Source organism: Oreochromis aureus, linkage group 4, assembly GCF_013358895.1.
Source record: "Oreochromis aureus strain Israel breed Guangdong linkage group 4, ZZ_aureus, whole genome shotgun sequence".
In the NCBI taxonomy this organism is placed as follows: Eukaryota; Metazoa; Chordata; class Actinopteri; order Cichliformes; family Cichlidae; genus Oreochromis; species Oreochromis aureus.
Genome location: NC_052945.1, coordinates 25486803 through 25511712, shown reverse-complemented (window position 1 = coordinate 25511712; position 24910 = coordinate 25486803). Strand labels below are relative to the sequence as shown.

The 24910-nt window shown below is 39.9% G+C and overlaps 1 protein-coding gene across 4 annotated transcripts in view; it reads left to right on the top strand.

Annotated features, from left to right (window-relative positions):
* The first annotated feature begins 515 nt into the window (after nt 1-515).
* The window catches only part of LOC116318898 (myocardin-related transcription factor A-like), a 32819-nt gene continuing 8424 nt past the window's right edge, over nt 516-24910 (top strand). The window contains exons 1-12 of one of the 4 annotated variants that reach the window (XM_031738063.2): nt 516-590; nt 7160-7225; nt 14485-14540; nt 15045-15120; nt 15239-15388; nt 19957-20132; nt 21986-22093; nt 22409-22474; nt 22626-22804; nt 22951-23131; nt 23956-24157; nt 24250-24407. In XM_031738063.2, coding sequence (XP_031593923.1) covers nt 530-590; nt 7160-7225; nt 14485-14540; nt 15045-15120; nt 15239-15388; nt 19957-20132; nt 21986-22093; nt 22409-22474; nt 22626-22804; nt 22951-23131; nt 23956-24157; nt 24250-24407 — 1479 coding nt within the window. In that variant the 5' untranslated portion in view covers nt 516-529. Of the gene's footprint in view, nt 591-6911; nt 7067-7159; nt 7226-14484; nt 14541-15044; nt 15159-15238; nt 15389-19956; nt 20133-21985; nt 22094-22408; nt 22475-22625; nt 22805-22947; nt 23132-23955; nt 24158-24249; nt 24408-24910 lie in introns of those variants that run through there. The other 3 variants (XM_031738060.2, XM_031738064.2, XM_039610572.1) reach the window with 3 other exon arrangements.

Below are 24910 nucleotides of genomic sequence, written 5' to 3'. Positions count from 1 at the left end.
AAACCCAGGAGACGCTCTTCTAAAGCACAGTATTAGAGTTTGTATAGTTTGCATTCATCTGCTTTCTCTTTTTTTTAAACTCTATTAAGGATTTTCTTCTAGACACTCTCTCTTTTGTTTTTACTGAATCTAATCAAGGAGATCTTCAAAAGAAGTGGTTGGAAATGGCTGTTTTGATAAGAACAAATCTCTTTTGATCATGACTGACACCAGAAATGTTGCAGATTTCTTCTTCTTTCACTTTTCTCTACTTTAAAGGATATTCCTTCATTTCAGTCACAACAATAGTCTCCCAGAGCTCGACTGTTTAAGTGGATTGCTTTGTTTTGGGAGGATTTCAAGGCTGCAGAAATCCAGCACCTGGACTAAACTGATGTCCACCATTGGCTGTTCGTTCCCATTGTGGTGTTTTTGTGGATGACTCACTCAGGGGTAATTTTCCAGTTTGCTAACGCTCGCCATGCTGGAGCACCTTCCATGTGTCCGGATTGACCCTGCCCCTTTCAGGCCTCAGCCAATCAGATGCAACATGGATAAGCGAGATATGCGTTTTGAGTTAGAGCGCCAGGCCTGTCAAAGTCTCAGACAAGGTGGGAAACCTGTTTCTAGCCACGTTTCCAGTTCACATACAGCACATGAACATTTTTAGAGCTGCACTCACACAACACATGAGCATCTGAAAATGTGTGTAGCTCAGTTTGATTGTATTAGAAGTTTGTTTTGAGTAAATATAAAGCAATTTTGTGAAAATTTTGTGTAAAAGTGTAGGCTTTCCCATTAAAGAATAGAGGTTTAGTTTCTGAGGTGTTAATGGGATCAAATATTCTGCAAGTGGCTTGGTTACAGTTGGGGCACAGCCAGCCTGGGCACAGCACACGTTGCCTTGAGCAGATGAACCGAGCAACCTGTTGGCTGGAGGTCCCTGGGCCTTGAACCAAAGTATCTGGACAGAGAGGAGTGTGGACCAATTTAGACAAGGACAAACTCCAAGAGGCTTTAGTTTCTTTTCATCAAAAATTTAAAGGCATGTTATGGCGCATTACCACGGTTTCAGTTATTGAAAAATATCCAATAACTAATAAATAGCAGAATGACAGCCGCAGCTATGCCTAGCAGAGACTGCCTATGTATCCTTTCACCACATCGCTTCTCACGTTTTCCCATCAGACCAAGTGTGCACAAGCTTTTAAGCTGTCCTTACACTTTATGTACTTGTGTGCGTGTTGGCGGTTTACAGTAATGTTCCTCTTAATTCACACGGCTGTCTAGAGGGATTGGGTTTCGAGTGGTTACAGCATGGTCGGAAATAGAAAACTTGTGAGGCGGGGGAGAGAGGGGGGACACAGAGGCAGACCACAGGTTAGGGGCAGACAAGAGAATCTGAACTGTCCACTACATCGTGTTTACCATATAGAAGACTCCTTAGGAAACAAGAAAGGACAGATGGATAAATACACACTGTAACTGACACTCTCGCCACAACTTTGAAATAGAAAAGATGGTCCACAAATCCATGCAGATTTTATTTAATGTAGAAAGCACTCTGAGTGAACTGTTCACACAGAAGTGAACCAGATGTGATACGTCGGCTACTCATTATCACTGTCACACATGGAAAGCAGTCAAATATGTGAAAATAATTGTATTATTGTTATATATATTTGACAACCTTCTGTACTCCATGCATCAGTTAAGATGTGAATTGACGATCATTAAACAGGTTCTGTCAGGGCGGCTGTGTGTCAGGCAGGAGTTGGAACCAAGATGCAGGACTCAAAGGACAAAAAGTAAACTAAAAAGCAGCTTTAATGCTGAGCCTGAACAAAGCACAGAATATCAAAGACCAGAAATGAGGAAACCAAAGCTACAAATCTTCTAAGAAACCACACTGGCAGAGAGGAAACAGCCATGAGGGAGAATGTGACGAGGGTCAAGGAAATACTGAGACAATATATATAAACACAGAGGATAACGAGGGAACAGCCAACAGGTGGGAGAACAGCTGAAACTAATTACAGGTGACAAGATAGGGGAAATAGAGCTAAATACAAAGCAGAAGAGATGTGAGACCGCCAAAATAAAACAGGAAGAAACAGAGCACGGGAACTGAAACGCAGATAAGACAGAAGGGTAAACAACCACAGAGACAGACTGTCTTCACAAAAATGCATGGGGAGCACAGGAGGAGTATGATTCCTGAAAAAACATAGAATACAAGCAAAGTAGAACCAAGATAACAAAACTAAGAAGATGTAAGGATACAAATAATAAAAAACTAAAGAATTACAGCTATAATAAGAACCAAAACCTGGAATAACCATTTCAAACTCAGTATATTCAATAAATTAGAATTCAAAAGTCCAAACACAGAAGATACTGGGTCAAAGACCTGGGATCATGACCACTTCTGAGTTTTTCGAAGGATATCCTAGTAAGCTTTACAGGAGATCAGCCTCACTAATTTCTGATAAACACTCAGTCTTTTTGTTCTGGAAGAAGAGGTTTGTGACAGGTGAAAATAAGTTGTAGCATATGAAAAGTCTCGTTTTACCTACATTTTGATACCAGGCTCGTCTTCTAACTGTGATGCCTTCTGTGTAAAAACGTTTTTTTAATATGCCCACGTAACTGGCTTATGGAGTGGCTATGAAATGGAGAAATAACACTGCTGTTCATATTATGTTGCTCAAACAACTTTAAGTCATGAAGAAATCTATTAGGCTCAGTGCAGTCTTTGCAATTTGTTGCTTCATTGCCTGTTCAGCTTGTGACAATTTTAGTTTCGGATAATACAATTCAATTCTCAGTCGCCTCAATGCTTTGTATTGTAAGGTAAAGACCGTACAATAAGACAGAGAAAACCTCAACAGTCAAATAACCCCCTTTGACATAGATCCCATGTTTCATTTTACTCAATGAGCTCAATGGGCTCTTTTGCATGGTCAAATTGCACAAAGTGCTGTGTGCATAAACTGTTTATGACTAGGCTAAAGCGAGACTTCCTCTTATTTAGTAGCGTTTGACCAGTGAGTGCACATTCCAAGAATAGATTCTTTCTCAGTGCATACAGTAGCATCACTTTGCAAATGTAAGTGTTTGTCAGTGTGTGTGTTTATGCGTTTATGTGTGATTACACTATGCCACCATAAGTGGAGATTAAAATGTGCATCTGCACTGCAATGTATGTTTGCACGCGTATGCAAATATTATGTGTTTGCTTTGTGCTGCTGCCCATGTTTCCCTGCAGGAGCCAGTTAAATTTTTCCTGCTGCCAAGGGGAGAAACTGCACCATCCCATGTCAGCCAAGTCCTCATCACAGAAATCAAAGCGATATGAATGTTTTTGTAGGTCGCTCATAAGGACTATCTGTAGATTCTAATGGGCCACAGTAACACAGCATGGTCCCATTTTTTACAACTCAGGGAAGAAAATGAAGGCCACACTCAAATTTCTGAAAACATTCAGCTTGTCCTTATTAAGTAAGACTTTTTACAGGTATAAAGACAGAAGACATGGACAACAGCTCTGGGCTGTTTTCTACTGATACCTGGGAAACCAAGGGAAAGAAGACAGTCATGTTTGGGTGATTGAGGGATAATGTTTGTTTGTATCACAATACAAAAGAAAAAGGATGTAGACCTGAAAATGTAAAAGAAAGACAGGAGATTTAAGAGATAGATGTGGAAGTTTGGATTCGGGTTTAGAAAAGACTTGAAATCTCATAATATCCAAATCTTGTGATTTATGTTTAAAATCCTGCTTAAACGTTAACAAAAAGGTAACTTACCGAACTGTAAAAATTTTAAAAAAGGAATATATTTTCTAACAAAAATCTTGACTCCCCCCTCATTTCTTTATATATTGTTTCCAGTGAATTTCTTGTCATTTTGTCATTGCTGAAGTGGTCTTTAGTAATAGTTCTACAGGTTTTCTGAAAGTCTTTCAAAGTTTTTATTTGAACATTGGCAGTGTGGGATCACTTTGACAGAGAATGGAACAAAAGGCAGCCAACATCCAAAGACCTGTGAATGTCCTTCAAGAAGCCTGGAGAACTATTCATGAGGAATTCTTAAAGAAATGACAAGAAAGTTGCCAAAGACAGTTGAGGTTGTGTTGAAGAACAAAGGTGGTTGTACGAAATATTGACTTTCTGGCTTGTTAAAATTGTACAGACTTTTGCCTTCTGTGCCATATTTCCAGTTTGTACATGTTTTAAAAAAGTAGCTTAACCAAATTTCCATTTTCTAGGAAAATGGGAAGAAATGAGGGGTAGACCTTTGCTATTCGCGTATTCCTCTAACTCTTAGTTACGGCAAGAGTTATTTTAAGCAATATTTACAGCAATACATGGTTATACTCTAGACTACTACTTAGCAATATTTACAGCAGTGATTATACTTAAGGGTTAGTAACAGCTATTTACATATTTACACTTGGGCCGAAGGTGTCGCCTTTCATACAGCGACGCGCGCAGTTACCCAGCGTGTCCAGACTGGTGGACTCGAAAGCCCTCAGAATCCCACTGCGAGCCCCAAGTCTATTTTAACCTGATTTCAGTTCTCTAACAAACTAGGCGATAATATGTCTATTATTTATCATATGCACGCAATTAACCCATATGCCTAAGGTTTCAAACATAGTTTTCTGAAATTATCGGCCCTTTGTTTGTCATTGGTGCTACTTTCGGTCATTACACAAATGTACTGTTTATAAAGGGGGGGAAACCTGCAGTCAGGTGAGACTGAAAAAGTCACTTGGATGAGAAAGGAAAAGTTTCTTCCTCTATAAACACTATGACCAGATGAACCAACTTTCTTTGACCCCCACTATTATTTAGTTAAATGTCCCTTGGGAAGTTTCACTTCGGCCAGCTTCTTTTGGTTGCCACCAAAAAGCTTCTGGCTTGAGATTGTCTGGATATTTTCACCATTCTTCATGAGTTGAAGTTAGTGTAAACTGGATGGTTTCTTTGCATGGACCTGGCTTTTAAAGAATAGTACACAAATTTTTAATAGGTTTGAACTTGGGGATTTCGGAACCCTATTCCAGAAAATGGAATGGTCAGGCTAAATGTTAGCCTGCTTTATTTGTTACGCAGAGAGGTGTGGTGAGGGAAACATTAGACTTCACTCTATCTTAACTGACGTAATTGCTTTATTGTCTCTTGCCAATATCATGCACATACAGACAGCAACTTCTCAAAATGGCCCCCAATCCATTTCCTGCCCAATTTAAATACTCTAAATCAGCATACACCCGATTTGAGGCAAAACGTGTATATTTGGAACACCCAGTTGTGTCAACTATGATTGAAGCTAGGACACAGTTGAATGCCCCAACAGCATAAACATCACAAAGATTCAGCAAAACTGGTTTTGGAATAGCTGAAGGTTAACATTAAGCTTCTGAAACTGGCTTCCGAAACCTCCAACCTCAACTCTTTTGAAAATTTGTGGCCAATCATTTAAAAATAAATCTTAACCAGGAAACCAACCAATTTAAATGAACTAACAATTTTGTCAAGTAGAAGTAGTGAGATGTCCAGCCCAAAGTTTATTGATGGCTACCATAGGGTTCTGGTCGAAGTGGTACATGCTGAGGGACATTTAACCAAATATTAATGGTGGTGTATGTACATTTGAGTCTATATGTATACTTTTGACCCTGTGTAGAGAAAATCCATAATAAATTCCAACTTTTATTTTACCCAATTCTTGTTTTTTAACATTGTTTCCATAGTCAATTCCCCCCTGGAAAAAACAGTTTGAAGATAGCCCAAAATTACCATTTAACCACAGCTGTATTTCTATATTAGTTTATTTCTTTTGCTTGTCTAAAACTGATGAAGTGCTGATCAAGCATACCCACATGGGGTCTTAGCCCATGGTGAAGGAATACTCTGATGAGGAAAGATGAGCTACAGTTTGAATGTCACTGGGGTGATCAGCTTCAGCCCAGAAAGTACAGCAGTAAATTTTAACTTTATGGATATGTCCTTTCAAACCACTGATCAGACATTTTGGCTCAGCACTGAGTACTGGATTTGTACTTACTGTAGAAGGTTAAATTTAAACATTTAATAGAACCTATTTAGGAAAATGAGAACAAAATGTGACCAGGCAAAAAAAAAGAATATTAAAACACAGCTATTCTGTTGTGCATTTCCTCGCTTTGTCATAAGACTTTCCCAAAAAACTATCAAATATGCATGCACTTCATATGTGTTAAAAGAAGCAAGCTAAACATAAATGTCTGGCTTTGCTAAATGGGAACCAAAGCCTTCAGTTGAGACCAAAAGTTATTTATTAATCCCACTCAATCACCACATCACATTGTCGATCTGCTCTGAAAAGACCTGTGATTGTAGGTGAAGTTATTTTTTATTGGTAGTCATAACTTGTAACACACTGTGCAACACCTCAGCCACACTTCTATGTGGCAACTGTGTGTACTAATACTGTGGATGGAGAAAGTCAGAGTGCGTGAAAAAGACCTTCACACTCAAAAAGTTTCCAGGTACTGCATTTTACTGCAACTCACTGCTGAGTTCATGATGCAGATCAAAGTGCTGATGTGCAGAAAATCCTTTCCTGCCAGTCCATATTTTCATATCATCTTGAAGTTCAGCCCTCAAAATGTTTTGCAGATATAAATAAAGTTGTGTGAACAAATCAATAATTTATAAAATACAATAACAAACATCAAGTTGAATCCAGGTGCTCTCAAAATGAGCAGTCTGCTGTCTTTTGTTTTTTCTCACACTCTGTGTGATCTTGTAATGTCACGAATGTGTGACTGTGGGCTGCCATTTCATCAAAAACCTGAAACAGGAAACTACCAGTACGTGTGTTCATGTGTGTGCCTGACTTCCCTTTGTAGTGTGTTACATAACCTTTGTGCATCCGATCATACAAGATCACGATTTTTGTAGCAGCTAATAGTGTAGACAGAAAAGTCCTCATAGAGTAACTTGGATATATCACGGCAACATAACTGCTTCAATCTACTGCTTTCATTTTGCTCATGGGCATTTGCTTAGTAATGTCTCTACTTTTGTGGCGATCGGTGTGTGAGAACTGAGATAAACATGCATACACACTCAGTCTGATGATGTTTTCCATTCATTCTGCTGCTACTGACTTGCATCTTGGTGTTCAGTTCTTCAGCTGAAGTTGCAACAGAGAAGGAGCAGAGAGGAGCTCGTCAGCCAGGGGATCATGCCACGTAAGTTACAACAAAACACTTTTAAGAAATATTTTGGTATGAACTGTAAAATGAAGCTGATGTAAACTCTTACAGTAACCTTGCTAGTAGATACAACTGGCACATCTAGTACTGCGCCAAAGTTTTGGGTCCCACCGTTTGTTTTTTTTATATTTTGCTGCCAAAGAGCCAGACTTTGTTTATTTTTTGAAATTTGTCTTTTTAAAAGCATAAAGTTTTCTTTGGAGACTGGCGGCTTTTTCACTGATTTTCAGTCCAGTCCACGTATCTCACCATTTTCAGTAGAATGTTTTTTGTTTGTTTGTTCGTTTGTTTGTTAAGCCCCTTAACACTGACCGATCAATCATTCAAGCACTTAACTTATTGGATAAACCAGGGCTGTGTCTACACATAAGGGGCAACTTATCAAAGAAGTCATTTTAACTTAAATAGACTGTTTGTTACTGGCAGCCTGTCACAAGAACATCTATTTTGTTCCCATTTTTTCAGTTGAATTTATCCAAAATGTCAAACATAGCAAATTTTGATATAAATAACACTGAATTTTACATCAAAAAGACAATTCTGAAAGAGTTATTAGTCAAAACCATGGCATATGACAGCATGATGTGCAGAGTGTGAACAGTATCTGAGCATCATCTCCTAAGAAATAGGAAAAACTCCAGTCAGGACCTAAAATATCCATCTGACCTTTAAAATTTTCTGAAATTGTCATCAACACATACTGATGAGGTCAGGAGAGAAGTACAACTATGAGTGTCTAACGCCATCTGTACAACACGCTGTCATGGTTTTAGTGAGTGTTGTTGTGGATCTTCTCAAAATTGATGGAATTATGTACACAGAATTATGGTTAGATTTTGACTGACCATGCAACAGCATCTGGAATGATGAAAAAGATGAAAATGACCCCAAACACGCTACCAATGCAGTAAAAGCATACCTGGATAGAAAAACACACAGTGGAACACCATCAGTCATGGATTGGCCTCCCCAGACCCTGGACCTCAACATTATTGAAGCACTGTGGGGTCATCTTGGCAGAGATCAGAATAAAAAGCAGAAACATCCAAAGCTTTGAAGCCTGGAGAACTATTCCTGAACGCTACTTCAGTTCAAGAAATTACAAGACAGCTGCCTAAGAGAGTTCAGACTGAAGACTAAAGGTTGTCATACCAAATACTGACTTTCAAGCGTTTTAGAATTGTACAAATTCTGTCTTACCTTATTGCCCACTTTATTTCCATGTATGTGTGCACGTTTCAGTAAATTGCTGCACCTCTTTCCAATTTTCCTAGCAAAATATAAAGAAGTGTTTCAAGACTTATGCATGGTATTACACTCATTTATTCATTGGTCCATTAGATACACTAAAGGTATGACATAACATTTAAGTGTGTAGCAAATATTATTTTATCTGAAAGGTCATTTATGACATTTTAAAAAAAATGGGATTTAAATTTTTGTTAAAAAATTAATTAATGTCAAATCACGAAAAATAAAGAAAATTTTATGTGTATTTAGCTACAAAAGAAGGACTAGTTTTGTCTATAAGATGACGCAAAATGAATCAGAATCAAATTATCTTTATTAAGTGCAGTCCCTGCTGTGTCAGAAGAAAAAGGTTTTAACATAATTACAAAAGAATAGTATAAAAAAAGAGGAATACGATAGTCTTTCAGTAATAATAAAAAGAAGCTTATTGCACAAAAACACTATTGCTCAGGATTTTACAGGATGTCATCCATTGCACAGTATTCGTCAGGTTGAATTGGAGGTTGTTATTTGTAGTTCAAAGCCCTAACAACTATAGGGGAGAACTGGCTATTTACTCTATTAGTCTTTGTTCTGGTGCTCCTGTATCTTTTGCCTGATGGCAGCAGTTTGTACAGATTATGAGCCGGGTGTGGGGAGTCTTTTATGATATTTCCTGCTTTCCTGAGACAACGAGAGCAGTGTAGTTCATCCAGAGGGGGTAAAAAACAGAAAGTGATCCCTTGGGCAATCTTTACAATCACACACAGAGGCAGTAGCATAGGATGCTCTCTGTTGAGCAATGATAGAAGGACACCAGCAGCTTTTGAGGGATGTTTTTTTCCCTAAGGATTCTCAGGAAATAAAGTCTCTTCTGAGCATCTTTCCCAGCTCCACTGTTGTTCACCCCCCACAACATGTCCTCCTAGATGTGAACTCCCAGGAAGCAGAAGTCTGACACCATCTCCACCCCATCCCCATTGACGTAAAGGGGTTTAATGTCCATAAAATCCACAACAATCTCCTTCGTCTTGGTTGTGTTCAGGAGCAGGTTGTTGTCCCTGCACCACGCTGTCAGTCGCTCCACTTTGTCCCTGTAGGCAGACTCATCCCCCCATATGTTATAAAAAGCTTGTGGCATGTGTTGCAGTTTGCTTCTTTTTCAAATGCTTACATTTGAGAATTGCATACAGCCTCACACTAAAAAAATGAAAGCAGCACAAGAACCTCTAACATATAAAACAAGAAACACGCAACATTGAACAGAGAAAGATGCATCTGAGTATAAAGTACTTCAGCATAACAGCTGCATTAGTTGGTGCAAGTTAGTAATGAAATTAAAACAGAAGCATCTGAGTGCAGTCTGTTGTGCCTTTGTAGGTTTATTCTAAAGAGATTTGGATTGTGGTTAAAGGTGTCATTGTCTCCTTTCAGTCTGTACAGTGAGTTACTCGAGATCATACTGCAGCTGCCATCATGCATATCCGTAGCTGCTTCTTATCAGATTGTGAGAGTTCCCCATCTGCCATCCAAGTTAGCTGCTACTTTTGGCTCAGTTAAAAAAAAGCCACTTTTTTTTCTGTTTGATTTATTTAACGAAATATGTTTATGGAGTCTTAATTATTCTGTTAAATGGACAATTTCTATTTAATGCTACTTTAGGGAGCATAATATGATGTTCAGCGCATGCATTGATACAAGTATGTAATGCACAAAGTTCTGAATGCTTTACAAACTGGTACTATTAATGGTGTTAATAGTGTGGCTAACTTTAGCATTTCCCCACATTTTATGTTCTTAAGAAAATGAGGCTCAGTCTTCCTCTGACAATGATTCTCACAGTAGGTCTATATGCACACAGTTTGACACAGGAAGTGTGTTGTGCGTCTTATCTGCTAATGATTCTAATATTTACCTGCTGATGTGGTAGATGTTTAAACTGGGAGCCTGAAAACTATTCATATGGACTCTGTATGCAAGCGCTTTACTGCTGCTGAATGTATTTCCCTCGCTATAGGTACCATTTATAATACAATAATGTCATCTTATCTTTGTGGGCAGACAACATTAACAGCAACTCTAAAATGGAATTATGTAAATGTTACCTTTGTTAACATGCTGGTACTGTTAAGTTTCCATTTTATTTATTGGCAGCATTTCGTGCGCACCACGCTCGTCGTGGTCATGTTAGGTGTGACCACAGGAGTCATCACAGTTCTTATCTGCTTTCACTTTCCTGACGAACGTTTGAAAAAAAACTGACATGGAGATCAAAGATGAATGTTATGTGCATATGTTTTAATTCAGTTATCCAGTGCCTCTCTCTGCTTCTTAACAAAAGGCGTGTAGCTTTGTTAGTTTTTTGCAGTAGTATTCAGGAACGTTGCAGTTGAGCCAGGGAAGAGACCGATTAAACCTGCACAAAATCAACTAGTTCTTTGTTTGAGAAACCACCTAAAAGTTAGTTTTCTCACATAAAAGCTGCATTGCAGCTCCCCAAAACTGTGTGGTGTGCTTGCTGTTGTCATGTTGTAATTGACTAGATTTGTGTGGTGCCTGGGAACAACCTTTAAGAGAAAAAGAAACTCATAAGTCAGCCATGTTTTGCAATAATGAGCATGCAAAACGGCATTGCAGCTGCTTAATATGATGTGGTTACATAATTCATTTATTGTTCCTACATGTTAGTGACTTCATGACCGCAAGATGAGTATATATACAGAGCCAGTGCAACAGACCAGTCTTTCTCCCTGGACCATTCGGCCCAGTATACACTGTACTTCACTTTTATTTCTTCTTCTTTCTAACCTTAGTAAGGTAAAAACCATGCTATGGCCATATTGTTCTTGTGGGGAAACTTGACACAGCACTCAGTGTGATACCTCACCTAGTTTGTAATTTTTACACTTCTCAGAAAAAACACTAAAAATAGTTTGTGAGTTCACACTAGCCTACATGTGATCAGGCTGAGTTAAACAAAGGAGGCGGGGACCTTTTTTATTTCTAAAGAATTGTTAACACGGTCGATATAATGAGCAAAAACACAAGAAAGAGACTGAAAGCATTAATTAGTAAACCTGCCCTAGTTGCTTGGAATTGCAATATTTACTTTTGCAGATGCTCCTCCACTGATTATGAGCTCTGTAAAAATCTGAGTATTGCATGTATACTTGGTGCAGTATTTGCAAATGTATCACACTTTACACAGCTGACCTGCAGGACAGCTAAATACAGGGAAGTCTTAGAGTTAACACTAAAGAGGAAGTGCTAGACAGCAGGAGACTGATCATAAAACACAGTTGCTGTCAGAGGAAGTGATGTTGTTGTTTAATGTTAAAATGTTTAAAGACTGTTGCTTAGCTCTAGCAGGGTGGTAAGGAACTACTCGTGCACATAATGGGGTCTTTTCTGTCTGACCCCATCTCAGCACTCTCTGTTTCCTCCTCGTCTTTTGCCCTTTGGTCTGTTGTTCCATTTTTCTTCCAGCTGCCTCCTCTCATTTGTCATCTATCCCCATCTTCTCTACATCCATTTCATGATTCTTCATCTTCCTTAAATCTATTTCTATCCTTTCCACTTTCACTCACACTTTTAAAACCCCCCATGTGTGCTCATCCAGCCATCCTTCCCTCGATCCCACTACTCATTTTCAATGTAGCTGACTGACAGGCAGCTTTATACACCCTCAAGGTGGACACATAACCTCCTTGTGGATGGGTGAGAGGTCTAAGAGGGCTGATGTCTCCAGGGTGTGCGAGAGTGAGTGCGTACCGGCAGTGTGACAGTGCTCAGTGACGTGAACTGAGGCTTGAGCAGGTACCAGCAGTTCTGGTTTGCTAATCCAGCCATACTGTGTGTATGTGCATGTGTGTGCAGTACAGTAAAGTAACACATATTTTTTGTTGTGTTAGCTTTGGCGCATGAGATTTGAAACTAGACTCTGACTAGGAAATTACATGCAGCCCTCATCACAGACACTGACAGCTTCATACTTGGTTTAAAACACAAATGACGTAAATACATTGGGCTAAAGTTGAGTCTAAGACTTTGAGTGCAAATAATTTCAGTGTCCTCACATACATGTAGTATGGATATGGGGACACTATATAATAAATGTGCTGCCTGTATGGTGGCCCTGAGAGGTCAAATACACTGCAACTTAAAAAAAAACACACCAGCAAATAGAAATATTTCACTGAGTGCCTCTTTTTGTGAATCAGATGGGACGGCATGTAGTCCTACACAGTATTGTAATAGATTGAATTCTGGATAAATTGCCATCACTAGCAGTGAAGCTCACCCAACACCATCACCCACCAGCCCAAGCTTGATGGTTTCTACACATGGAAAGATCACAGGCTGAATCATTAATCACACATTTTTGACCAAAGTCCAAATTTAAAGTCAATGCAAGACATATGACTACTTGGTCGTCCACAGTGGTGTTTTCTTTGCAGCAATTTAAACACAAAGGCCTAAATTTACTCAAAATTAATGTTGAAATGTGTCTGCTACATGAACTCTGGGAAGTACTTATGTGGGATCTAATCCATCAGGATGCTGAGGCTAATAACTCTATGAACTCACAGCAGAGAGAACTCTTGGACTTCTTTGCTTGTTCAGTCCTCGTGTTGAAGATTCAAATGTTTCTTCAAGTTCTTGACACTTTCCAGATGAAATGACCTACAAATCTGGAAGTAAAATAATATAGATAAATACAGCAGCATGACTTGGTACATTGATGGCTGAATTACAATAAGGAGAGATCATTTGGAAGACCTGAACATGATATACTGAGATACAGAATTCGATAAATAAGCTATTTTATACTCTGATGAACCATTTTGCAGGAAGGAGCCTCTGCATTGATAGGAATTAAGACCCTGGTGGTGACAAAGATGGAGACTTGGAGGGGGTTGATCACGGTGAGGCAGAAATGGGGTGGAGGACTGTTGCACAAATGAGATTCCGATTGCCAAGAACATGACCAAACTAGAGTAATGGTGTCAGTGTTGAATCTGATAGTGTGGGGAAGAGGAAGTGATGTAAAGAATAGACTAGCAGCCTGAACATCCAGGAAAACAGGAAGATTAGCGGTTACAGATCTTCCTCATTGAGCATTAACATAAGCTTTACTTGGCCACTTTAGAAATTTGATACCTTCTCTTATATTTGAAGAGAAGGTAAAAATTATAATTGTGCCACGTGGGGGAGTTTTACAGACAGTTTCCAAAAGCAAAGTCAAAGGCGTGTCAGCAGTCAGATTTTGGTTATTTTTGAAACACATTATAGTTGGCTGGTTTTGCACGTATTGTCAAATACATTACCAAAATTTGCTTATGTATCTGGTAATCCGATTGTTCTTAAAGGTTTTACACATTTACTAGAATATTAAAACAAAATTCCGTGTCTGCTGTTAAATAATTTGGTTCTCACATGTAGAATATTTATTAGGTCAAAATTTATATCCGCTTTTTTGTCTTAGACTGCTTAGAAGCAAAGCTATATTGTAATGGTTGAGCTGTTGCATTTAACTCAGTATCACGGTGTCATGATTACCTCGAAGGTTTCCAATACCACTAATCCTGAGGTTTTGCATAATCACAGACCTACACAAGTCCTGCTTAAGTCATCTTTGAATGCAGAACAGCTTCCAGGAAATCCACTGCTGTAGAGAAGCTCATTGGATCGAAGCAGTCAGACTTCATCCCTTTACATTTCTCCTTTGACTTTGTGATTTTTTAAAGCTTTTTACAGCAGCTGCTGTTGGGGACCAGTATCCCAGCCATCATTGTACTTTATGCACTACATTGAACTGGTACTCAGGAAAAAGCTTTGGCTGAGACCATCAATAGACTTGATATTGAACTAAAGAAGCAATGATCCATGAAAGCTCTTTTGCTACCCCCCCAGTAGCATCAGTACACAAACTGCCATGTTAACACCCTATCTCTTTTTGCCTGATTTTTTTTTCTTTACTATGCCCTCTCTTTTTATCCTCTTAGCACTGAAAACTTCAGCTGCCTTCCATGAACAGAGAAGGAGCTTGGAACGGGCTCGGGTGAGTATGCCATTCTCAAATCAGCCACTGATGTCAAAACTGATGCAATTTAAGCTTTGAGAGTTTTCAAAACACGTGACATCATTACAGAAACGTTGGATAATCTTGTCTTTTCCTGCTTTAATGTAAGCAAAAAAAAAAAAAATTAAAAAAAAGAATTGAGATAAGGCCATTGGCTCAGACAAATAGACTTAGACTTGACAGAGCAATGCAAAACTATCCACCAAATCAGTGCTTGCCCCAAGGGCAACATCATTGGCAGCTGTGAGTGAGTACGTGAGAAGATTGATGAGTAGATTAAAGTAATTCTCCATTAGTTACTAGATAAAAATGATTAGAGAAACACAGGCCCTTTAGTTAGCTTAGAAAAGCACAGTCTATGTTGTTAAGAGAAGGGTTTGGAGAGGAACCACAGTGTTTAACAGTGTACAGTAAAGGGTTTGTGACTGCAAAATGGAGAGATTTTCCACTCCTTCTTCATCTTGTCTCTTGGTCTTTCTCCAGACGGAAGACTATCTCAAGAGAAAGATCAGGAGTCGACCAGAGAAATCTGAACTGATCAGGATGCACATCTTGGAGGGTAAACACTACACAGAGCCTCATACCTCTGGAACTTTGGTCAGTCTAACAAAAAAAGACCCATTAGATCCATGAACACTCGTAAAGAATTGCCATGCCCGGTTTGTGTGTCTATGCAGAGCCATTCCTTCAGGTCAAGCAGCTACAGCTGAAGAAAGCATGCCTCGCTGTTGATTTGAACGATAAGATTGCCCAGAGGCCAGGGCCCATGGAGCTGATCCATAAAAACATTCTACCTGTTCACTCCAGTATTAAACAAGCCTTCATAGGTAAGTGAGAACTATTTTTATGCAACAGTTTCAGTATGAATAAACAGGATTCAACTTGCCCTTTACATCATGTTTCTACAATTTCACCAAATTGTTTATTGGGTTGCTGCCATCTTCAGCTGGACCACCATAAACCCCTCTCAGGATTACTTCTGCTGAGTGGAGGAAATTATTAGCTTAAATTTCACAAGTGCAGAATTATTTATGGTTGATTACAATAAGCTCACCACAGAGAAAACCCCCAACAAACTAAGCGTTGAGACCAAATAGAATGATCTTAAGCAGATAGATGCAGTTATTGCGGACAACTCGTGGTAAGCCTTTCAAAAGCTTATCTTTAAGTCTCTATTTTACAGCCATCAATACACAAACCAATACCAATGTTTCTTCACACAGTCTCGATATGTAGGGCTGTTGCACAATAACACATTAGTCATGCCAACTTTCGAAAGCCTTACTTTGCAAATTTTGTTTTATTATTTCTGCCCCCTCAACAATCAACAAGTGTACCATTGCTATATAATTTCCTGCACACAGTCTGTGTGGAGGAAGGAAGTGTGATATAGATTTTCATCAAAACACACCCACACTGTGAGGCTCCTGACAGGACATCCCTCCTGGCCCCTTCCTCCACCTATCATGAACGTACTGATGCTTCCTCCCAGATCCCAGATGCTTCAGTTGTCCTCACCACATACTCACACAGGCACCCGTACCTGTCAACAAGAACCACCTAACATACAAATTCTCCACAAACAGCGGACTGACAGGCAAACACTTCAAATGATCAATTCTATGAGTTTGGAAAGGTTGGAGGGGGATAATGTAAATGATGCATGACCTCTGATTCCCATTTTAACAGACAAGGGAGGAAGATACAGCTTCCTTCTCTGTTCTCTGTTGGTTTTAAACAATCACAGTGCCTGTTAATAGAGAATCACTTGCTAATTGAAGAGCTGACAGTTTAAAATAATGGGGACCTATTAAGCTTAATTCAATAATTCAATTGCATATTAATATTTTCAGAATGGATCACCAAAAAAATAATCCTTAGTTTTCTCACACTGGCCGTTAATGGAGCTTCGTAAGTTCATCCATAGTCTGAAATGACCACTTTTAGCTCTTTTCTAGTAATTTTTTGAGGTAATTTAATAGAAAAAAAGAATGCTGTATTCATAAATATACATTGATTAGTGCGAAATTACATCTTCCAACAAATAGATGCATTGTCATAAACTTAGAATCACCCCATTAAAAATACACCGTGTCATGGTCCTGAGTCTGAGGACTCAGGACCATGACACGCTGTATTTTGTGTGTTTTGTGTTTCTTTATATTATTCTATGTTCTTGTTTATTCTGTTTTGTCTTTTGTTTAGGTTTGCTATGTGTTAGTGTTTTTGTTTCATGCCTGCCTGTGTTCCCTCTGTCTGTCCATGGTGTTACTGTGTCTGCTCATGAGTCTGCCTGTCAAGTTCAGTGTCCTGTCTGGTTCTCTGTGTCTGTTAGTTTCCTGTTTTATTCTGAAAGTTCATGTCTCATGTCAGTGTGTTCAGTTTTACCTCTCCCCTGTCTCGTTAGCCTAATTTCTCCCAGCTGTGTCTCCCTCCTGTTGCCCATTCCCTGATTACTCCCCTGTGTATTTAAGCCCTGTGTTTTCCTGTGCTCTCTGTCGTGTCGTCTGTTTAATTCCATGTCAGTCTGCATTGTTCTATGTTCCCTGGTATTCATTCTGCATCTCTCTGCCATCTCTCTTTGTGCATTTTGCTCCTCCTCCTGTGAGTGTCTGGTTTAAGTTTTGTTCTTTAGTTTTCCCAGTTTAGGTTTGTTTACTCCCCGCTCTGCTCTTCCTGTTTTTGTCACCTTATCACTGCTGTAAATAAACACTCACTTGCACCCCAGCCAGTACCTGCATTTTGGATCCTTTTTTCAATACTCCACACGACTGCTCCCCAGCCGTGACACACAGCAACGAGCGCAAATTTTTATTTGTGTCTTTAGCTATGTTAGCGATATTTTATCATCTGAAAAGGGGTCCACTTCACCAAAGAAGCAAAAATGCAAGTCAGAGCTGTAACACATGAATTACTTATTGTCAGCAGATCAGATATACCACCCCTCCATCTCTGGACAGCTGACAATGAGGCAACTAAACAACACAGTTAGCTGGTTATAAGCTAATGTTGTGTCAACTAATGTGAGACTCAAGTGTCTTAACAGTCACATTTCCCCTCTGACAAACTTTCTCACATCATATGAGAGTTTCTGAGACCAACAATGTTAGATCCACTTCAAAAAAAAGTTTCACTTATGCGGGCTAACAGCGGCAAAAATAGCAGTGCTTACTGACATAAAGGATATCCTCAGCAAAAGAAGTGACTTTCACTTACTGACTCGTGTCAAACTCCTTTCACAAAGTTTTACAGTCTCCTCCAGAGTAAATAGACATGAACACTTCTCATCTGGTATACTGTGGTTATCAAAGGACTCCAGTTTTTTTGCTACAGCTGTTATGGGGTCTGGTGTAAATGCAATGTTTTGCTCTCTCTTTGCTATCTTGAACATGTTTGTCCTACAATGGCCACGGTAGCTAGGATTATGAACTTAAATTAGGAGAATTAAGAAAACAGAGTTCAGTTGACTGACATATAGCAGTGAGATTTTACCCACCAAGGTCATTTTCTATATGTTTGGTTGTCCATTGTAGTCAAGACATTTGCACAGCAGGTGGATGTGAATTCTGTGTTTGAGTTGACCAAATCAAGTACATCTGCTCCAGCCCATTCTCACTCCCGACGCGTGATATACCGATGATTTTTCACGTCCCGAGGCGTTCCATGGTGACCTTCCGCGTTCCTATGCTACGTGGCGGATTGTGGATGAAATTGAATAGAATGACGCTCCCGTGGTAACACACGTTCCAGCCCTGTATTCCAGCCCTAGGTGTTTTCCAAAGCGATTTAAGTAAAATAAACGTACATGTGTAGATTTATTCCAAACCGTTCTCATGTTTCCTCATTTTTTCGAACTCGTAATATAGGGACCTGTTGGGTGGCCGAAAGCGTAATATACCGACGATTTGTCACCTAGCCTTAAATGTTACGCTTTGGGAGTGAGAACGTGTTGTCTGCTCTCACTGGCATCATACGCTCCAAGAATAAAACAAACTTCCTGTTTGGGAAGGATGAGGATCATCTAAGTGGGATTTGTATATAGAACACATTTTTTTTCTTTGTGCTGTGGGAGCAAAGAATCGGTGGGTCCAGCTGCTTGATTGATGTGTAGAGGAAGAAGGTTGAGATTTAATAACAGACTGTGTCAGTGGAATATCCATCTCTGTCACTGCTACACAATAAACACAATTACATTACCGCCACTTTTGGTAGGAGCACTAGGAACTAGCTAGATGAGGTTGACATATGAGCATACAAAGCATGATGCACTCCTACACCCACACACAGCACAGCTGTAAGCGAGTCATTACATTATTAAATCAGCCCAGTGTTGTCTTTTCATCATTACCTGCTGATGGTAAATTAATGGACAGCAGTGTGTTCTAAATAGCAGTGGGCTACTGCCCATAGCACCTCCTGTAATTTAATAACTCACTTCTATTATTAAAAAAAAGGCTCTACAGCAGTCCTGGGGATCCTAGCGGGTACTTTTATTCCTTAAATCCCTGTGAAGACTCATAAGTCTGCATAATAATGAAATGATTATATGATATGGCGCATGGGAAAGCTAGCAGACTTGGATTAAAGCTATGCTGTAAGATGTCTTAACCTTCCTGTCGCTGGCTAATAAGGAAACTTGACAATTTTCTTTGCAGTTTTTTACATTGCTGTATCTGATTTACTATTATATCACACTCAGCTGCATTTATCTGTTGCATACGAAACATATTTTAAAGAGAATATTATTAGTATAGCAGGCATAAACAGGGGAAGCCGTCACATAAACAGTTCAAATATTCATCGCATAAATTACACAGACGATCCTTCAGAATTCTCAGCACAACGTCATCCTTAGTGAGACGCCATCTGTTACATAAAAACTGTTATGAATGCCTCGTTTGGCTGTGTGGGAAATGAACATAGATGAATGAAAAGCAATCGCTTGACAAAAACCTGACTCATCACAGGTGCATCTAGGACTGGCTCTGGTAGACATGATATGACTACAGAAAAGTGTTTGAGTAGTTTAGATAGCTCTCTCGCTCTCTGTGGACCTTCAGTTTTTGACGAGACACTGGGGACGAGTGTCTTGTGTGTATTTTTGTAGCATATTGAACATTAACAAATGCAAGCCTTTGATGAGTCACCGATACTTGTGGAGGAGGCACCGGTGATAATTTGTCTGACTTTGGAGGTGCCCACGAGGTGTTAGAGTCACAAGCAGAAGTCCAGTGGCTCAGCTCCTGTTAATGCAAGTGATAGTGTTACACAGGCACACAGACTTGGGCAAGGACATAGAATCCCTGGGTAGTACATTGGTTTTATGGTTTAATTTAACTAGATAATGATTATTTCCTTCCCTCGTCTCCCCCACAATCCTCCCTTCTCCTCTCAGAGACGCAGTTTCAAAGAGCCTCGGGAGACAACTCTTCATTTGATGAGGACAGTAATGACAGTCTGTCTCCAGAGCAGTCCACGCCTGTCAGAGAGGAGGGTTGTTCGTTGGGCCTGGGACCTCTGCCCTCTCCAAAGGAAACACTGACAGGCCATGGCATCCCATCTCCTACACAGGTAGGATCACTGCAGCAAGTGGGACTACGATGCTGTGCAGAATGTATGCATGACTGTAAATCCACAGTTTAAAGGCAATGTAGAGGCTGTGAATTAGTGTATTTGTCTGTGTATATGTGACCTGCATCAGACTTACCGCTGGTGGTGGTGTAGCACAGTGTGGGAGAGTTTATAGTGGGTGCAGTTGTTACAGAGGGGATAACCGTACTTTGGTGAGGGGAAAATAACAACATTTTGAGCACCCACTCACTCACACACTAGCAAGTTTAGCATTTTCCTACATCAGCCATCTGATGCATAGGTTTTATCCGTGGCACAGAAAAGTACTGTTTTGTATCATTTAATTACTGAATAAAAAACAGTGAAAACTACCTGGAGATTTATTCACTGAATAAATTAACATCCATCAATCTTTCCTCATTGAAGCGCATCAAGAACAGTCCTTCCAAACCAAGCTAAGAGGCTATAGTCGTGTGACATACTGCAGATTTTTTGTATCGATCCCACACCAAGTAAATACATGGCCAATATTGCTAATGCCAATACCGATACAGATACTACAGATACAAAGGCAGCTTATGTAGGGGAGAGCGGTGTGTAATGACTCATTGGATTGTAAATGTTCCTGCCTCTAAAGCACTTTGGATCATCATCTGTTGTTTAAATGAGCTATAAATAATATACTTGTGACAGTCAACATATAGTTGTAGTGCATGTTTGAAGTTTATTTTTTCAGCTTCCAAAAAATAATGATTTAGCGAACACAGTTTAGTGGGCTAGCGCTTAGAGGATAGAAACAAAACATCCATCCAATACCAGTGTCAGTATCAAGAGTATTTATATTTGGATCGATCCACCCGCCTCTAAATAACATCAGTGGATGCAGTGACTCCAGACATCTATGGGATGAGTTTGATTGTCATATGGACATTTGACATGCGTCTGGAGGGGGACAAATTGAGCATTTTCAATTCAATTCAATTCAATTCAATTCAATTTCATTTATATAGCGCCAAATCACAACAAATGTCGCCTCAAGGCGCTTTATATTGTACAATAGATCGCACAATAATAAATACAGAGAAAAACCCAACAATCATATGACCCCCTATGAGCAAGCACTTTGGCGACAGTGGGAAGGAAAAACTCCCTTTTAACAGGAAGAAACCTCCGGCAGAACCAGGCTCAGGGAGGGGCGGCCATCTGCTGCGACCGGTCGGGGTGAAAGAAGGAAAACAGGATAAAGACATGCTGTGGAAGAGAGACAGAGGTTAATAACAGATATGATTCGATGCAGAGAGGTCTATTAACACATAGTGAGTGAGAAAGGTGACTGGAAAGGAAAAACTCAATGCATCATGGGAATCCCCGGCAGCCTACGTCTATTGCAGCATAACTAAGGGAGGAGGCCTGAAAACTGAAGGCTCTCCCTCCCATTCTACTTTAAATACTCTAGGAACAACAAGTAAGCCTGCAGTGCAAGAGCGAAGTGCTCTAATAGGGTGATATGGTACTACAAGGTCATTAAGATAAGATGGGGCCTGATTATTTAAGACCTTGTATGTGAGGAGCAGGATTTTGAATTCAATTCTGGATTTAACAGGAAGCTAGTGAAGGGAAGCCAAAACAGGAGAAATATGCTCTCTCTTTCTAGTCCCTGTCAGTTGAACCTGTTTGTGAACAACTGTGTGTTTTGTATGTAAACCTTTTAAGCTATGTAAATTTACATTAACCACAATCTTCGATGTTCATTACTTTAAAAAAAAAAAGACCTTTTCAAATTGGATGATTCTTTTTGACGCCTTGCAGTTTAGCCATGAATGATCAGCCAGTGTTTCCATCCTACCAATCAGGTCCCACCTACAGCTCCTTCTCTCCTACCAACCTCTGGGTCACCCGTTTCACTCAAGCTGACCAATGAGACAGGGGCATCGTCTCTCCTGAGGACAGGTGCCAACAAGGTAACATCTGTCAGTTCAGCTCTATTAGTTGTTAGACACGCATACATTAGACTGGACCGCTTCAGTCCTGTCACAATGACGACTAAATTATGAGCTTTCGTAAATGATTATTTTAGCTGTTAGTGCTAATTGCTAAAATAATTATTGAGGGCTGTTCAGAACTGCAGATGATGAAGTGAACATGGTCACCGTAGATCAGGTCTGGTGGTAACAGGAAACCTCGCATGTGTTGTGGGCATCTCATTTCCTTCCCTCATATTGTGGTGTAAAGTTTAATTTTACTCTCATTAAAATTACTCATCTTTTCTTTTTTAGCCACAACCCAAACCAAACTGTGATCGCTCTGGCCTGAGACACAAGAAAACCAAGGACAAACCAAAGGTAGAAACTACTCCTTCTCTGAGGAAACTATTCTAATGATAGCATTCCAAATAGCCAGTGTAGCTACAGCTAAGAGGAGGCAAATATTTGTCTAAAATGCTGTACTGTAGTGCTGAAATAATGACTTGCTCTTAATGGGGCTGCTTTCCAGATAAAAAAGTTAAAGTACCATCAGTACATCCCTCCTGATCAGAAGGGAGATAAAGAGCCTCCTCCTCATCTGGATTCATCCTATGCCAAGATCCTCCAGCAGCAGCAGCTCTTCTTGCAGCTCCAGATCCTCAGTCAGCAGCAGCAGCGCTACCACACCATCCTCCCTGCACCAACTAAGTAAGTCCACATGCATGCTCTTCTGTGGAGTCTGAAGGGTTGCACGTTCAAAGGCTGTGAGGAACATGGGACATAAACTTCTGTTTACAGGACTCAAGAGCACCTGTTAAGATTTACTTTTGTGTCACTGTCTTTTTGCCCAGCAGATCCCAGACAGCTCAGCAGCCATCTTCCTCCTCTAAGTCTATGCACACCTCCTCCTCCCCACCTCGACCTGCTGGTGCACCTTTAGACTTCTCTAAACATTACATCCACACCTGTCTAAGTTCTGTCCCGCTAGGTGGAACGAAACCAGTGTCTCTGCCTCCAAACCTTGATGAAATGAAGGTAAATTGCACAGCGACATGCACGCCCCAGAGAAACCTTTCCAACCTTATGTGTCATTTTTATAATATGAGTAACATGCATGACTGCATAATAAGCATTCAATAAAGAATTAAAAGTCTAAATAAATATCTGTCTGTGCTATGACCTGTCAGAACCAAGCTAGGTTTATAGCAGGAATGGACAATTTATCAGTAAAATAAAGGCTATCAATAAAGGCTGGAGTTAAGTGATGTATTAAAAGTGTGTAGTAACGGGAGGGCCAAGTGTGTGGCTGTGACCTCGTGGGAGCCACAGCAGCAATATGTTCAGGGAATCCAGAGATTTCTCTTGAGCAATAGAGTGGAAGGGGGGCTGGAGTGAGGCTGGAGCTGGAGAGAGGCAGGGTTAAACAAGCAGATTTGCAGATTAATTCAAAAGGCTGAAATGAGACTAACTGGCTGTAGTAGCTGATTCTACAATCTGGAGTTGTAGTGGAGTTGAAGTTGAAGGTGATTGGTCCATTCGAATGGTACACCTGAAACCACTCCTGAACTGAGACTAAGGTTAAGAGAAGAGGGAGGCTGGAGCAGCTGGCCTGACATCCGTACCCTTTAGATGGAGTAAATGGGAGATGTGAAGTGATGCATGCAAAAAAAATCCTGCAAGGTTTCTTTCATTGAAAGGAGCCAACCAGCTCAGCAAAGTCAAACAAAGAGACAGTGATGGATTACTTGTTCTTCTTGTTTTCGTTTTGATTTCCCTTTCAAATTTATCCTAATCTCTTTGCTTTCCCCGTCTCTTTTTCTTCTATCTCAATTCTTTTTTTAATGCTGTCTTTACATCAGGTTGCGGAACTGAAGTCCGAATTAAAGCTGCGTAACTTGCCCGTCTCCGGCACCAAAAATGACCTCATTGAGAGGCTGAGGACATATCAGGAACTAAGCCGAGGCAGTGACACTACCTCCTCTCCAACAGCAGGGTGTACCACAGGGCCAGGGGCTGAAGGAGCAGGAAAATCATCCAAGAGCGCTGCAATCATCATCACCAGTAACAATACACGCATAGAGGTTATCATAGTAAGTGTATATAAACTTTCTGTTAACTGTCTAATACCACCCTTTCTTTACATTTTTGTGTAGCTGAAGCGGGCAGCAGTGGGAGCCTAAATGCAGCAAAACCTCAACAGTTCATGACCTGCAATGGGAGCCTTGCCTCTTCAGCTGTCTCCTTCATTCCCTCACCGACTGCCATGAGTCCAGAAGACATCAGCTTTAACAGTGACCTCTTAGGGGAGCTGGTAATACCTTTTTGTTGCTATAATAAACCTTAGAGGACTTCAGAAATTTACTGAAGAAATGTGTGCATTACAGATAAGTGTCATAGTGATGTAAGTTCACTTCCTCTCAGAACTTCCTTCAAGCTAAATTCAAACCAAAAACTAAAACACCACAAAGTGTTGATAATGAGACACTTATATTGCTAATGAAGTTGACAAGTGGAATATGATAGATTTTATTATTTTAACAAAAGCAATCATTATAAACATAGCAATAATAAACATTATATGGTAAAAAAGTGAAACATTCCTCAGAGATTTTGGTCCACATTGACATGACAGCGTCACACAGTTTTTCTGGATGCACATCCATGATGTGAATCTCATGTTCCACCATAAAAAATGAATGAACATGAAATACATATGCATGACAAATTAAAGGAAAACCCAATTTACATGGCTTTGTGAGGTGTTAAACCAGCAGCAAATTTTTTGCGCCACGGACCGGTTTATATTTGACAATA